General features: G+C 47.6%; 1 protein-coding gene across 1 annotated transcript in view; it reads left to right on the plus strand.

Annotated features, from left to right (window-relative positions):
* Positions 1 to 1,837: 1,837 nt before the first annotated feature.
* GPR50 (G protein-coupled receptor 50) overlaps positions 1,838 to 15,623 on the plus strand; it is a 67,348-nt gene continuing 53,562 nt past the window's right edge. Inside the window, exon 1 of the mRNA XM_050964758.1 lies at positions 1,838 to 2,012. Within this exon, the coding sequence (XP_050820715.1) occupies positions 1,838 to 2,012 (175 nt within the window). The remainder of the gene's footprint in view (positions 2,013 to 15,623) is intronic.

The raw sequence follows: 15,623 nt of genomic DNA on the forward strand, positions 1-15,623 counted from the left end.
GATTTCCTTTAAATGATGGAGAGGTACTTCCTTAGGAGTTATAGTTTATTCTGTGGCCCTATACTAGAAAGACAAAGTAAACACATGGAAGGGGCCTCAGTTCTACAATGAGCTGCTGCTGACTTCACAGTTGTGCCCTGCGAGCACAAGGGTCTGCCCACGTGCAGCTCATTTCAGGATCGGGGCCTAACAAAAGAAGGCACAAGGCAGGTCTGGAACCAGCGTTAAAAAGTTGAGAGAAAAGGGAAATGCCCTTTCGCAGAGTCCTCGAGAGGATGCCCTTACGGAACTGCGCTTGCGAAAGGAGACCGCATGGTGGCGCCATCTGACAGCTTTCCCACACCCTGCGACTGCCAACACTTCCTTTTCCCAGCGGCGGTTCCCACGGAATAGCGGAGTTTTCTGCGACTCCCAAGTTCCAGCAGCGCGTCCTACACCCGAGACCTCCAACTTCCTCGCAGACCACGTGTCTTGGCGGCCTCTCCTCCCATTCGCACTTACCCGGGGTTACCTCCCCATCTGTTCACAAGCCCACAACGTCCCTAGGGGCACTCCCCAGCAATGGTAATTGATTTCATATTAAGTTACGCTCATGTTAAGATAAGGTCGCCCTAGAGCCAAGCCTGAGCACAAGCGAGCTCGCCTCTCACCGAGTCCCTGCCTGGAAGAGAGATATTTCCCGCTGCCTTTTAATGAGAATTATCAGCTGGAAGCCAGGAGAAAAGCCAGGGGCAGGTGATCGGGAATAGTTTGGCGTGGCACGGTTTGGGGATCTCGGTTGTACAGTGCTTGGAAGCTGAGCTCTTCTCAGCTTGGAGCTAAAGTGGCTCCATTCACTTCTCTGGTTTGCTGCGAATTCATTTCCGGCCGGGGGTGACGGCGAGGTCCTCCCCCCAGGCCTGGGAACGCACAAGCGAGCTCCCTCTGTGTCCAAGCCGATCCCGAAGGCTGTGGGTGTTTTAAAGTCCAGCTCTTTCCTCCCACCGCGGCGTCAGCCCTGGGAGCGTCTGGCCCGCGGCTGAGGTCTCTCCGGCTCTTTGCGGGCTGGCCCACGTGTGAGCGGTCCCAGGCGGATGGGTGCTCTTCCGGTTCCGATTTGTTAGGATTCCCCCCCCCGGCTTGTTTGGGGGGCGGAGAATCGGGGCGCTCTGGATCCGCTTGAGGCCAGCCGGGTGTCCCACCTTCCCAGGCCGGGTAGGGCCCCGGGGCAGGGCCAGCGCGCACCGCTGGGAGCGCACCATTCCCCGAGGAGGCGCACGGGGGAGTGGCCGGTGAGCGCTCCCCCTCCCGGGCACTGGGGCAGGTGTCAGCCCCGGGCATGGCCAGGGAGCCCCGCCGTTGCGCACGGGGAGAGTGGTGACTCCCCTAGGGGCGCGGACACGGCGCAGGAGGATCCCCGAGCGGCGGGGCTGGGCTGGAGACGGGCCGGGCTTGGCTTGGCTTGACAAAGGTGGGTGTGCGAGCGCCCCGGGCGGCGTGGGGCCAGCAGGGAGCGGGGTCTGGCCGTTCAGCGCTGTCCCGGAGCGGAACAGGTGCCCGAGGCGGGGCGCGCCCTGCGCTCTGGAGAGGTGGGGGGGGGGGGGGGGGCGCCTTATTTGGCTGAGCGCTCTGCCGCCGGGTCTCTGTCCGGGGGGGGGGGGGGGCTGACACGCAGGGAGCGGGCCAGGGGGTGTGTGTCGGGGAGTGATGGCTCCTGGCTGATGGGGTGGGACTGGGGCTGGCAGCCAGAGAGGCTCCGGCAGCATGGAGAGCGGTGTCAGAGGCAGCGCCGCTCCCGGGAGAGGAGCCTGAGTTGGGGGGCTAGGGAAGGAGGCAGGCGCCCCTGGGAGCGCTGCGCATGGAGCTGCAGGACGGCAACGGGAGCTGCCCGGACTGCAGCCCGGGGGCTCGCCCGTCCGCCGGGGCCACGACCGCCCTGGCCGCGGTGATCATCTTCACCATCGTGGGGGACCTGGTAGGCAACGCGCTGGTGATCCTGTCCGTGCTGAGGAACAAAAAGCTCCGCAACGCCGGTGAGTTCCGCGTCGTTCCCTCCTCGGGGGCTGGGCTGGGGGCGCACGGCGCTGCGACTTTGGGTGCCAGGCTAGCCTGGGACCGGGGCAACTCCGATCTCCGCCCGGGGCTGCCCCTCCAGTCACGGGGCCTCAGGAGAAGGCACTCGGGCCCCTCTCCCCCGGCTAAGCGTCGGAAGCATACTGCCGGAGCCCCTTGGCCATCGGCCGGGCGGCTTAGAGTCTGGAGCTGCGGGGAGCCCGGGAGACGCGCCCTGCAACTTTGCAAACTCTTCAGCCGTGCCGAGCCCGGGGTGTGATTTGCGCCCCTGTACAGACAGAGCCGGGACTCGGCCAGGGGGTCACTTGGCCGAAGGGAGCTGCCCGTCTTGCAGATCCACCCTGCGTCCCCCAGGCAGCAGGAGAGTCCCAAGGGCAAGAGAAATCGTCACACGCCAAGCCCGAGGCTGCTCCGCTTTGCAGCTGGTAGGAGTTTGGCTACCAGAGGCCCCTTCGCGCTGCAAGTTCTTTCCCCTTTGCTTTTACTGGGGCTGTATTCGTGGGGCTGACGGCTCCCAGCTGTTACCGCCACCGGGCTTCGGCTCCAGAGCCCTCCACCAGCTCCGGGATTCCTCGGCGCTGCACAGCGAGGGGCACTTAGGATTTAAAAATAAAATGGAAAGCAAAACAAAGCAGCAATTGTGCCCCATTGTCATCCAGCCGCAGGGTGATTATCTGCAATTAGAGGAACCGCAGAACTAAAATTTGACAATGAAGGGTATAATCAACTTCTTCCTTGGGATTATGGTTTTAATTGGGGAGCGAAACTAGTCCAGATCCCTTATTCTAATTAATACTCTGCATCTGCAGTCTCTTAAGGTCCCTGAGAACCACATTATTTCACTAAGATACAATCTCACCAAACTTTCAGGGCATTTCCCAAGTTGGCATAGCTCAATGGGTTACTTTCCCTGACTTCTGATGTGCCAAGCTTGAAGTTTCTAGTCTTTAACATGAGGACCTGACCCTGTTTCTAGTAAAGTCAGATGGAGGAAAAGAAGCAGGATTGAGCCCTTGGTTCGGTGTGATTAAAATATTAACTAATACTTGCCACTGGTAGTATTTTTCACCTGTATTCTGTAAGATGCCTTGCAAAGAGTTTGCCTGTAACTATCTCAGGCTTCTAGCTGATGAAAAGGAGACAGGGGGATCAATATAACCCAGCTAGTCTGTGACAGAGAGGGAAATGAAAAATCAGGAGGCCTGACTCCGTTCTGTGCCCTTTGCAAGAAACGGTGCTGCATCTGAGTTACAAACTTGCTTTTCTTTCTCATGTTGCTTTTTGTCTTCAAACGTCTGGGAACTGTTTTTTCCTTCTGTTTCCCAGGGATAGCTGCAAATAAAGGACCCAGTCCTGCAGCCGTAATTTTGGTAAAACACTCGTTAACTTGGATGGGAGTCTTGCCTGAGAGAGAACTGCAAGATTGGTCTCCACATGAGCATGAACATATGCAATCCGGGAGGCTGGGGTGCAAAAGAATCAAGAGGGATCAGGAAAAAGAAAGAGATCCCATGACAATTGTAAACACTTGCTGGTCGGATCCTGCTTTACGTGCATTTAGCAAACATGATCTTTGCTGCATTTGGTAATAACCAGATAAATGGGGAGTAAAGATTTTTTCAGTTGCTTGTCCATGTATAATTTGAAAGCTGTACTAGTGGTTTTAAAATGTTTCTTCCTTGACACACGTCTGCTTTCAGGCTATGTGACTGAAACGATTTTTTATCTTTTTTTAAATGACAAGAAAACTATCAATCTAGTAATTTCTAAGCATGGTACACCTCTACCCTGATATAACGCGATCCAATATAACATGAATTCAGATATAACATGGTAAAGCAGTGCTCCGGGAGGGTGGGGCTGCGCACTCCAGCGGATCAAAGCAAATTTGATATAATATGGTTTCACCCTATAACTCGGTAAGATATTTTGGCTTCCGAGGACAGCGTTATATTGGGGTAGAAGTGGGCTCTTAAAAATGATAAAATTTGTTGAGCTACATCTTGATATGGAGTGCGCCATTGGGTCTGTTTCTGTAGAGGGAGTGAAACAACCTCTCCATCTGCAGCTAGTAAAATATTTTAGATATCAAGTCTCCACTACTTGCAATGTATTCAACAAAGTCATTCATAACATGGGGACACTTTTTACCCTCATGATCTCTGTGTAAATATGTAGAAACTGAATGCAAATCAGTGAAGTTACTCTGGAATTAAAATAGTTTAACGGCAAACAACATCTGGCCAATGATATCCACTCTATATGAAAACATTGCACCAGGCTTATGTGAGTTTAAATATTCAGTTGACTTAAGTTTGGTTTCAAAATCTCAAAATTAGGTCTTCTGATTCGTGTTCATGGAAGGAGCAATAGAGAATGCTTTTTATAAAAACCTGATAATCAGTAACTTGTGTGTTCTGACTAGAATGATGTGAAATTCAATTGCTTGATTGCATTTCAGATTTTAAGTGGTGCTTTTCAGGAAAATGGAGGTAAAACAGTGAAAAAACTCCTATTTGTTCATATTTACATTCTAAATGATAATGGGGAATATTTCCAAACCTTAATGATTCCCAGTAGCTCATTCTCTGCCTTAAAAATAAGACAGAGGGATCTACCTTTAATAAATCCCAAGAAAATGACATCTTCATTAAACTTCTCAAGTTTTTATTGCATTGTTTTTATAAACTGAAATCAGAATATGGCTAGTATAGACTCAACGGATGTAACTTTGGAGCAGCAGCTGATTGCAGGGGACAAGTTCTGCACTCCCTCATGGGTACTATTGCCGTTGTAGTCAGTGGGCCTGATCTTCCTCCCATTTGCAATGAATGACATAAATCTGGAGTAACTTTGAAGTCAAACAGGTATAAGCACAGTATGAATAAGTGGAGAACCTGGCCCCTACTTTGTCTGGCTATTTCGTAAGAAGGACAAGAGATACTTCGTATGGGTTTAATCAGGCCACAACTTTATTATTAGATGTCTGGGGGTACCCAACAGATAAGTGTACAGCGCAGGCAACTCCATATTCATTCAGTGATTACATGGGGGCTTCCACCAGCCCCCCTTCATTTCCCATCCAGGTCCCATTGCTGGGACCTTACCATCCACTCCGCCTCGTTGGAGGGTTAAAGTGGCTATAAGGAAGGGGGCTTGGCTCCCTGCTGTGCCAATCGTAGGACCCTGAACCACCCCACCCGGTTCTGTTTCTTTAACCCACACCTTTTTAAGTCCTTTTCCAAGCCATTTATCCAGCTGCTGGATGCTTTACCTATGAAGTACCTGCACTGGACATCTGCCCCACACTTAAAATAAGTTGTGACGCAACCTACCCTCCTCACCATAATAAGTCCTCCCGGAAAACTCGTGGGGAAGGTGAAAACCCCCCACTCCGCCTAGGCCAATCTGGTGATGAGGGAAAAATTACTTCCCAGCCCCCCTAGAAAGGAGCAGGTGCCCACAGCAGGTCCTAAGCAAACCTTAAGGGGAGGGAGGGTGGGTGCTGCTTTGCCTGCTGCATGGAGAAAGCCTTCTAATGCTTGGGCTTGCCCCTCTTACGGCCTTCTGCACTTACATTCCCAGGGGATGAGTCAGCATCATCATGCTGACCCCCCGCCCACTTTTCTGCAGGAGCTTGTGACAACCTTCCCTTCTCACCCCACGCCCCAAAAGCACTGCTACCTTCCTCCAGCAAATCCAGACAACGTCAGCGTCCCTGCCCCATTAAGGTGCGGGGTGGTCATTTCCATGGTGATGATCCCATTGTAGCTACAACAGAGACCTCTAATCATTATGAACTGAATATTTAGAATGTGACAAATGGTTACACCAGCCTCTGGCATGTTTCTGTAAACATTTCTCTTGCACATCATGTTGGCTTAATAACATTGGAGCTGAATGTGGACGAAAACTTTTGCGATTGGAGCATGTTCTCCAGGCTGAAGCTCTAGCAATACACATCTCCACCTTTCTTGAACTGCTAAAAAATAACAGGGCATAGACCTAATTCTGGGTTCCTTGAAAACCCAAACCTCCCAGTGGCATCCCTAGGAGCTTTGCATGTATAAGAATGCAGAATCAGGCCCAAGACTGTAAATAGCTGAACCATTGTTTCTATTAGCAACGAGAAGCAGGAAGAAATATAATAATGCATGTCACTTTAGTACTGCGACATGGCGAGAGGGCCGAAAAGAGTGGTGTGGGTTTGAAAACACAGTTCTGGCTGTCTAGGAACAAGGTATGAGTTTCTGGTAGGCACTGTAGATCTGTTTTTCTTGCTTTATCTCCCAGGCGTTCTCAAAAATGTGGTTAGCCTGTTAACTGTTGCCCTGCCAGAATCTTTGTTAATGCAGGATTCACACTGTCTTAGTTTCTGAGCATGTTTTCCTATTTTATTGCCAATAAGCAATTTTCTTTGTTACCAGGGACACTGTCCTGCAGTCCTAACTTAGTCCTTACTCTTACAGCCTCCCCATCAATTTAAATAGCCGTTGTTCCTGGCAAGGACTGAGAACCTGATCCTGCAAAGACTTGTATGGATAAGCCTTACTTATTTAGGGTTTTGTAGGATCTGGCCCTAACTAGGGGCTGGAAGATCAGGTCTCTGATCCACCCCCCAAATGTATTCACTTATGTTCAAAGTTGGGGTTTAATTGAAAGAGTAGGGTTCAAATGAGCTAGGCTTAAGGGTAGAGGGCTTATGAACTGAATTTGGTGGATGCCAGATATATTATTAGAACATAAGAGTGGCCCTAATGGGTCAGACCAATGGTCCCACTAGCCCAATGTCCCGTCTTCCAACAGTGGCCAACATCCAGATGCTTCAGAGGGAGTGAATAGACCAGGGCAATTTCTCGAGTGATTCATCAGATGTCATCCAGTCCAGCTTCTAGCAGTCAGAGATTTAGGGACACCCAGCATGAGGTTGCATCCCTGACCATCTTGGCTAACCGCTGTGGATGGACCTATCCTCCATGAACTTATCTAATTCTTTTTTGAACCCTAGTTGTACTTTTGGCCTTCGCAACATCCCTTGGCAACGGAGTACCACACTTGACTGTGTGTTGTGTCAAGAAATACTTCCTTCTGTTTGTTTCAAACCTGCTGCCCATTAATTTCATTGGGTGACCTTGGTTTGTGTGTTATGTGAAGGGGTAAATCACACTATCCTAATTCACTTTCTCCAGACCATTCTTGATTTTATAGACCTCTATCGTATCTCCCCTTAATCATCTTTTCCAAGACGAACAGTCCTAGTCTTTTTAATCTCTCCTCATATGGAAGCTGTTCCCTTGCCCTAATCATTTTTGTTGCCCTTCTGTGTACTTTTGCCCTTCTCCGTACTGTTCTAATATATTTTTTTGAGATGGGGTGACCAGATCTGCATGCAGTATTCAAGGTGTGGGTGTGCTATGGGTTTATATAGAGGCATTATGATATTTACTGTTTTATTATCTATCCCTTTCCACAATTTGAGGACTTCAGAAACTCAGACATAGGTTAGGGGTTTGTTATTGAAGTGGATGGGTGAGATTCTGTGGCCTGCATTGTGCAGGAGGTCAGACTAGATGATCATAATGGTCCCTTCTGACCTTAAAGTCTATGAGTCTGCTGCTGCACTTTGAGTAGATGTTGGAATTATCATGATGACTCCAAGATCTTCCTTGAGTGGTAACAGCTAATTTAGATCCATCATTTTGTGTGCGTAGCTGGGATTAGGTTTTCCAACGTGCATTACTTTACATTTAGCAACATTGAATTTCTGCTGCTATTTTGTTGCCCAGTTTTATGAAATCCCTTTGTAACTGTTCGCAGTTTACTTTGGACTTAACTATTTTGAGTAGTTTTGTATTGTGTTCCAACTTTTGCCACCTCACTGATGACCCCTTTGCTCAGAACATTTATGAATATGTTGAAAAGCGCTGGTAGGTGTAAGTTCAGTAGCAAGGTCTCCACTGAAGTTGCTTGTATGTGGTGATGGGAGCACTGGGTCTAAGAAGTACCGCTCAATCGGGGAGCTCCTAGGGATATCCTAGCGTATAACCCAGTGTCAGGAATGAGAACGAGCAACTGAACCTGGGACTAGCTAGCTCAGACTCCAGCCAGACCAATGAACACAGGTGAGCTCCAGCAGAACTGCCTGATTGGCTGAGGGGAACCAGCAGGCGTACCCGTAAGCACAGCAGCAGCAGGTTGTTGCTTGCTGACCAATGCTTATGCCTCTTGCAGCAATTGCTTCTGTGACTGACTTACTCCCAGCTTTGTTCCCTTGTCTGACTTCTGATTCCGGCTCTGTCTCCTGATTCCTGGCCCTGGCTCTAACCACTCATATTCAGGTTGCTGACACCCAGCCTATACTGGTCCAACACACTATGAGCTAGATTATAATTTACACTCCGCTCTGAGTTTGTTCTAGTGTGTAGCTGCACCACCCCAGGAGCAGACCAGAGGCAAACTGTCACTCATTCCCAATTCCTCCCCCTAGTTAAATATTCCATCCATTTCCTGAAGCTGCTTACTCCCTGCCTTTTCACCTGGCCAGCTCCTCTGGACAGCAAGTTAGGGAGGCAGCTTCCCACTGCCTGCCCCTCTCTGCTCCAGCCCGCCCACTAACTAGGTAAGTTCATGGAGGATAGGTCCATCAATGGCTAGTAGCCAGGACGGGCAGGGATGGTGTCCCTAGCCTCTGTTTGCCAGAAGCTGGGAATGGGCGACGGGGGATGGATCACTTGATGATTACTGTTCTGTTCATTCCCTCTGGGGCACCTGGCATTGGCCACCGTCGGAAGACAGGATGCTGGGCTAGATGGACTTCTGGTCTGGCCCAATATGGCCGTTCTTATGTTCTCACTCACAGTGAGGTGCAGTGGATGAGAAGTTCCCGCTTTTGTACCAACAGCGGTTGCCCAGTCTGTGCAGTAAAGAGGGACCTGCTTCGCTATGCAGGGGAGTGAAGTCTGACAATCGAGCCCTCTTCCAGTGGTGTTTGAAAGATATATGTGTGACAACGAAAGGAGCTGACTGTAAGCGTTGTAACTGCTCACCATGACCCCTGACACACTAGTGACCTGATCAAAGAGCTGATCAATATAGTTTATCCTATGACTCTTTTTTAGAAAATTCATGTTTTATTCTCCCTCCCCTCTTCTGTATTTATAGTTACAAAAATCGCTATTATACACAGCAATTAATCTGTTTTTTCTTTTTTGGTAGGTGGATTTCTTTTTAATTCAGCATCTTAATTTGCTTAATTTCATGGTTACTGAGTAATTCTCACTCGCCCTTTGCATCTGCTGAGGCAGCAGGCAAATTTTTAGAAGGGAGCTGAAGACTCTTGGGAAACTTTGTTGGACTCTGTGTCTAGTGCTATTGCCGTCTGCCGTCACCCCATGATTTATGTTTGTAGCTCTCACTAATGCTACAGGCCATTGCAAATGTGATTTTTCCCCTCACATGTATCTCTCATGCTTTACTACAGAATGTTTGTTTGAAATGAAGGTGTAAGAAGAAATGTCAAGCACTGGTCCATTTCACCCTGGCTTTCATTCTCTCTGCACTTAGTTATCTTCCCCTTGTGTGGTGGGAAGCTGAATGCCTTAGTTATGCAGTATCTGGCACAAAAAACCCCACCCTCCTCAAAAGTACATGCCCTCCCACTGACATCTGAATGATGTTTGGCTAAATGTGTATTTGAACTTTCACTTTCTAATCTGGGCACAATAATTCCTCTCTGTCCTACCAGAAAAGGGAATGGCACAAAAATCCATTGGCACGAAAATTGACCGTAACAGTGGCGACGAGATTCCATTTTACTGTGTCTCAGTGATGCTAGATCGCATTCTCTTAGTTTCCTGGTAAAAAGGTGCTTAAGGGTTAATTTTTTCTAACTCACCGTGCTCTGAGAGTGAAGCTGTTCATTCTGGCTCACATACCATCATCCGAATGAAAAGAGGCTGCCTGTCTTAATGTCAATAAAACCTCATTGGGTCAAATTATCATTGATGTTAAGTGAACTAGTTCAACCAGTTTTTAATCCATTTAATATGGGCCATGGTGACTTTTGTGTAGTGCTAGTTTTTCACTATCAGAATGTCATGCAAGATTAAGTCAAATGCTTTACCGAAATCTAAAAATATTTGTCAGTACAGTTGCCTTTTAATCAACCAAACTTATAACCTCATTTTAAAAAAAAATTGTTTGACAAGACCCATTTTCCATAAAACCTTTTTCTTCATTAATAACTGCATCCCATATCAGCCTTTCCATGACTTTGTGTGTGATCCGTGAGCCGATCGTTTCCTGGGTTACCAGGGGCAGACGCAGAATTGGATTCCGTATCCTTTCCAGAAGTTGGTCACCATCATTCTTGTTTTGCTTTGTCCTCTTTCCTTTGCTAGAGCGAGGTCTGAACAGGAGCACTGAGGCCGTTCCTGTTGACCTTTGTGGCTTGAGCCCAGCCCTACCAAGGCCTGGCCTGCACTCAACTTTTGGATCAGTATAATTATTTTGGATGGGATTGTGTGAGTTCTATTTTTAGATAGTTACACTGGAACAAACCTTACTATATATGCAGTAATACTGGTATAAGGCAGCTTTATACTGATGTAGCTTGTTCCTCCTCATATATACTGGTCTAGAGTGCTTTTTTTCCAATATAGCTGAGCGTTACTATGCCAGCATAAAGTGGTGCAACTTGTGTGCAGACAGGACCTAGTATGCTGAGCCCACCTTCTGAGAGCTCTGGTTTTCTGTTAGATGCCAAGTATTCATCCCAGGCACTCAGCAATGCCTAGCTGTCTTTGGTGCTTGGACATGCCTTTCCTCAAAGCATTCTTCTCAATTTTTGAGGCTAATATTCATAATGCAAATCACAATAGACGTTTCTTTAAACAAGTAAAGCAACACAAAATGTGTGTCTGAGAGGGTTGCCTGTCTCCACAATGCTGCCCTTTGCCAGCTGCTAAATTGTGCGTAGGAGTGAAACATCATGCCCTAGGGATAGCCAAACCAGCCTAGTCCTCTGTCTGTTCCCAAGCTGAAATGATTTCCAGTGTTGCGCTGGGTTCAGATCCTTGTGGAATAAAGGAACTTGCCTCTCTCTCACTCTGGATTTGACTCCTCTTCCTCCACGTGACTTGTTCACCTTTGTCACACTTCATAACCTTCCAGCGTATCTTGTTTCCCTCTTCCTTCCTGCCTGCAGCAATGCAACAGGGCTTCCCATCTTTCCACCTAACCTATGTAGAGCATTACTGCTCCAGTCCTCCGAGCCACAAAAGGGATTTGAGAGTCCCCGTGTTGGCCTCTGAACAGACATCAGGTGCTGCCCAGTCTGGATATTTACTTCCAGTGTCTAGAGAGTTTCCTTTAATATGTTAAATCCCAGAATTCTTCATGGGAATGTCCCATGTGTTGAAACAGGGCCCCTGAGCTTGCAGACTTGCAGTGACACCTAATTGAAGGCATTTTTGTTTTGGGTCTTTCGAAATGTGTTCCCTCCTAATTGTGGGGCTGGGCCAATAAAATGGGGTGCTGTTAGTGAGTCCCTGATTTATAAAAGTGCCTGTTGTCTGAACTGTTCTCCCCAAGACTGTCCATGCTGAGTCAGACCAGCGGTCCATCTAGCTCAGTGTCCTGTCCTCCGACAATGGCCACTTCCACGTGTGTCAGAGGGAATGAACAGAACAAGGCAATAACTGAGTAATCCATCCTCTGTCGTCCAGTCCCAGTTTCCAGCACTCAGAGGCTTAGGGATGCCCGGAGCATAGGATTGCATCCCTGAGCATGTTGGCTAATGGCCACTGATGGACCTTTCCTTCCCACTTGTCATTACTTCATGCTCTTTTCACCCTAACATAATCCAGGTGCTGCTGTTGTTTCCATGACCCGGCCACTCACACCTCTTGGGAAAGTTTTGTTCTCTGGATTCCTCCCCAGGGATTCTGATGGCCTTCCCACTCAAGAGCCCTTACTCTGCAAACCCTCTCTTAACAAACCTAGTCTCTCTGTATTCTAGCAGTGATGGCTAGTCCCTTCCCAGGGCTGTGGCAATGAAGGGCTACTACTGAGGGCTGGGCTACGCTTAGGCTTGTTGGAGAGGGAATGAGTACTTGGTGGCTGCCCCGGCAAAGCCATGAACTGTTCCATTCCATTAACTGGCCTGTTAGTGATGCACATGTTTCTCTGTGGAGGGTGCAAAGTGAGTCCAATGGGCTGAACATAAATTCGTCTTGTATAAATACAAGAGTAAAGCTCCTTAAAGCTGCTGATCTGGTTTTGAATGACTGAGGCGCTGTCTTCTGAGGGGCTTGGACTGAACATTTCAAATTGAAATCCTGTTTGTCGCATGAATGAACTTTGTGCTGAATCCCAGATCCACGTCTCCGCTGTGTCAACTTCATTTATGGTCCCCCTAAGGAAGGCAGAGCCTTTTTGGCAAATGATCTCTCCTCTTAGCCTGCTGGGGTTTTATTATGAAGTTCCACATGTGAAAGGAGAGCTTGGGCTTAGGGGTGATGCGTAAGGATGAGTTTCTCTTCTTCAAAGCTTAGCCGAACAGTCAGCCGTAGCAGTCATTCGCCATTTGATTCATTCCTGTGTGGCTGCAAGGGCTTGACGGCCTGAGAGTCCAACATTGGAACAGACTTGAGAAACCCACGTAATAGGGGTTCTGCCTCTGGGCCACCTCCACCCCTTGGTGGAATTTTATCCCAGATGTTACAAGCCACCCGGAGAACAGCATTCGCCAGAACGTCTTGTGGCATTCTCACGACATGTCTGAAAAGCATAAGGCGCCATCTGTGGACAATGGCCCCAGCTGTCTGTAGACCGGAGTGACCATAAACATCTGCGTTATAGATGAAGTCATTCCACTTTCTGCCCAATATATGATGTTGGCATTTTGTGTGGAAAGCCTCCAGCTTTGCCCACTCTGAAAGGTGTAGTGTCCATGTTTCACAGCCATATAATGGTGCGGGGAGGATAAAGTTCAAATAGATCCTGAACTTGGGTTAGTTTAGTTTTACTTATTCTCCTTGAGACCTTCTTACAGCCCTGCTATCAATTATAAAGGAGCCTCAGAGGATGTAACTACCACACAGAGTGGGACCTGAAAGAAGGGATATATCAAAGTAGGATGGGGCTGCTCCTTTTCCAGCTCATTGAATCACTTGATAAGTAGTATCGCTGACCCCAAATGCTCAAATATCAAGAGATTGTCTAACAATCATGAAATATTGAGGTTTTTTTAGGTTGCCTTTTGGTTTCTGAGCCTGTAGGGTTCATGTTTTCAAGTTTTTCTTTGTAACCATGATGACTAGGAACCCTTTTATTATGGGAGCTGGGAGTCTTGTGAATCACATGATTCCACCAGCTGGAGCTTTAAGAAAAATGCCAAATATTGCAAGACTCACAATCCAATGATGAAAGTTGGCAACTCTGAGTTCTAGACCTTTGTGTTAGGTGCTGTCCAACGTTAGTAGGAGACTGTATAGGAGACTCTTGGAGTCTAATTTATATCACCTTGCTCATTGCCTCTGTATTTGTCCCTGAATGCTTCCTTGAGGATTTTATTTCTGAAGATATTGTCATGGAAAGAATGACAAATTTAATCTTAATGGGGTAAGTTTAAAATCTTAGCTAGAGTTACATTAAGTGCTTACACAATGGACAGGATACTTGATGGATACCTAAGAAGGAACAGCCTCTCTTCCCAAGACCTTGCAGTCTATGGCCCTGATCCTACAAAGATACCTCACAATAGGTGGTGGCTGGCTGCCCTCCGCTCCCAATGAAGTCATTGAGAGGATGTACTGAGTTCCTTGCCGATTTGCGCCTTGCCCGAGACAGTGCGCAGACACAAAAAGGGCCATGGGAAGGAAGACTGAGACAGTTGTCACTTTAAATCTTTATTTGAGCTCTTGATTTGTTTACTAAAACAGGGCCAATACCTGCTCTTGGATACAACATAATCAGGCAAATCTGGTTTCCAACAAGCTGTGTTAAATGGCTCTGAAAAAGGCCAGAAGCGTGTATAACAAGGACGCATTGGCTAGTGCCTGCTCAGTTTCAGAGTCTTAACCGAATGACATACGTTCAGATCTGTCATGCAGATGTGCTTCTCTGGGTTAGTCAGATTAAGTAATTCTGACCTCAGAGTTATCTAGTATCTGGTTTGTAGTGCATTCAGTCCAATTAACTCTAGCGAATCCAAGCCGAGTAATCCTTGGGTAAAGTAATTAGGAGGAAACAAACCATAAAGTGAAGCTATTTCTCCTGCTATATTGACTTTCAGTTCTATGTTATTTGAGGTTTTTTTTTCAATGTATTTCACAGAGTGGGAGGGAAAATGGTGGGAGTGACATTTGCTGTGGGAAATATTATTTAAGTATAGATCCAAGAGAGGTTACAGAACAACCTCCAAGAATGAAAGCAACTCTGCTTCTAAATGTAAGGGGCCTCTGTTGCAGGGTCACCTGGATGTTGGCATTATTCACCCTGCTTGGGCATGTTGCTTGAGTCTATTGCACAAATGGCATTTTGAAGAGTTTTTGTTGCTGCCTGAGGGAGATGCACTCTGGGGGAAAGCATAGGGAGCTATGCAGAAAGGGGAAGAGAAAGGCAAATTGCATTACTCTAAAGCTTCTTTTTCAGAGTTTAAGCCTATCTCTAACTATTGGAGATAAAGATTAGAGTTGTGGGAATGTGTAGGGGGGAAATCAGATCATCACACGTCTGCTTACTGTGCCATTCTTGCACGTTCTTCTGAAGCATCTTCTGGACACTGTTAGGCTTCAGGTCTGAGCTAGTATGGTAATTCCTATCCTTTAAAAATCTCTTCCTAGTTCTGTAGAACATAACCTTTACACTCAGGCTGTGGGGTCCGAATTGGAAAACCCAATGTTTCTATTTTGGAAAACGTTGAAATGGCCTTATTGAACCATTTTGTTTTCATGATGCTCTAAAATATTAAATATCTAGACGGAATATGTCAGAACAAAATGAGTAAGGAAAATGAAATTCTCCATCTCAAATTGTTTTGGAACTTTTCCATTACATTTCATCAAAATTGACATGTTCCAGCAAAACACTTCAGGTTTGACTAAGCAGCATTTTCTGATGGGAAAATTGTTCCATCATATTCTTCCAGCAGCTCTGCTAGGGAGCTATTGAAAGCTTCCAGTCCCCACCCTGAGGATCTGAGCTTTCCCCCAAGTCGCGGAACCAGTCCTGGCCTCACTTCTTTTCTGCCAGGAGTTTAACCTCCCAACCTGGCCCTCAACCTTTCACTTCTGGGCTCTCTCAGGCCAAGAAGCAGCAGTGAAGCTGGTAGCATCAGTTAGCACCAGAGCCCTGGGATGGAGGGTTGCTGGCCTTGAGATGGGGGTGGTTCCATAAGCAAGGCCAGGCAATGGCAGAAGGATGAGGCCATGGAGTATGAGGCTCTCTGCCCACTATGCGCTGGTAAGGAGGAACTGCCAAGGTGGCCAGTGAGTCTCTGGAGGAAAAATGATGGAAGGGGTAGGAGTGGGGGGGCTCCAGATGGCAGGGCCTGGTGAGGGGGAAGGGGC

The sequence above is a fragment of the Gopherus flavomarginatus genome, chromosome 8 (genome assembly GCF_025201925.1).
Source record: "Gopherus flavomarginatus isolate rGopFla2 chromosome 8, rGopFla2.mat.asm, whole genome shotgun sequence".
NCBI lineage: Eukaryota > Metazoa > Chordata > Testudines > Testudinidae > Gopherus > Gopherus flavomarginatus.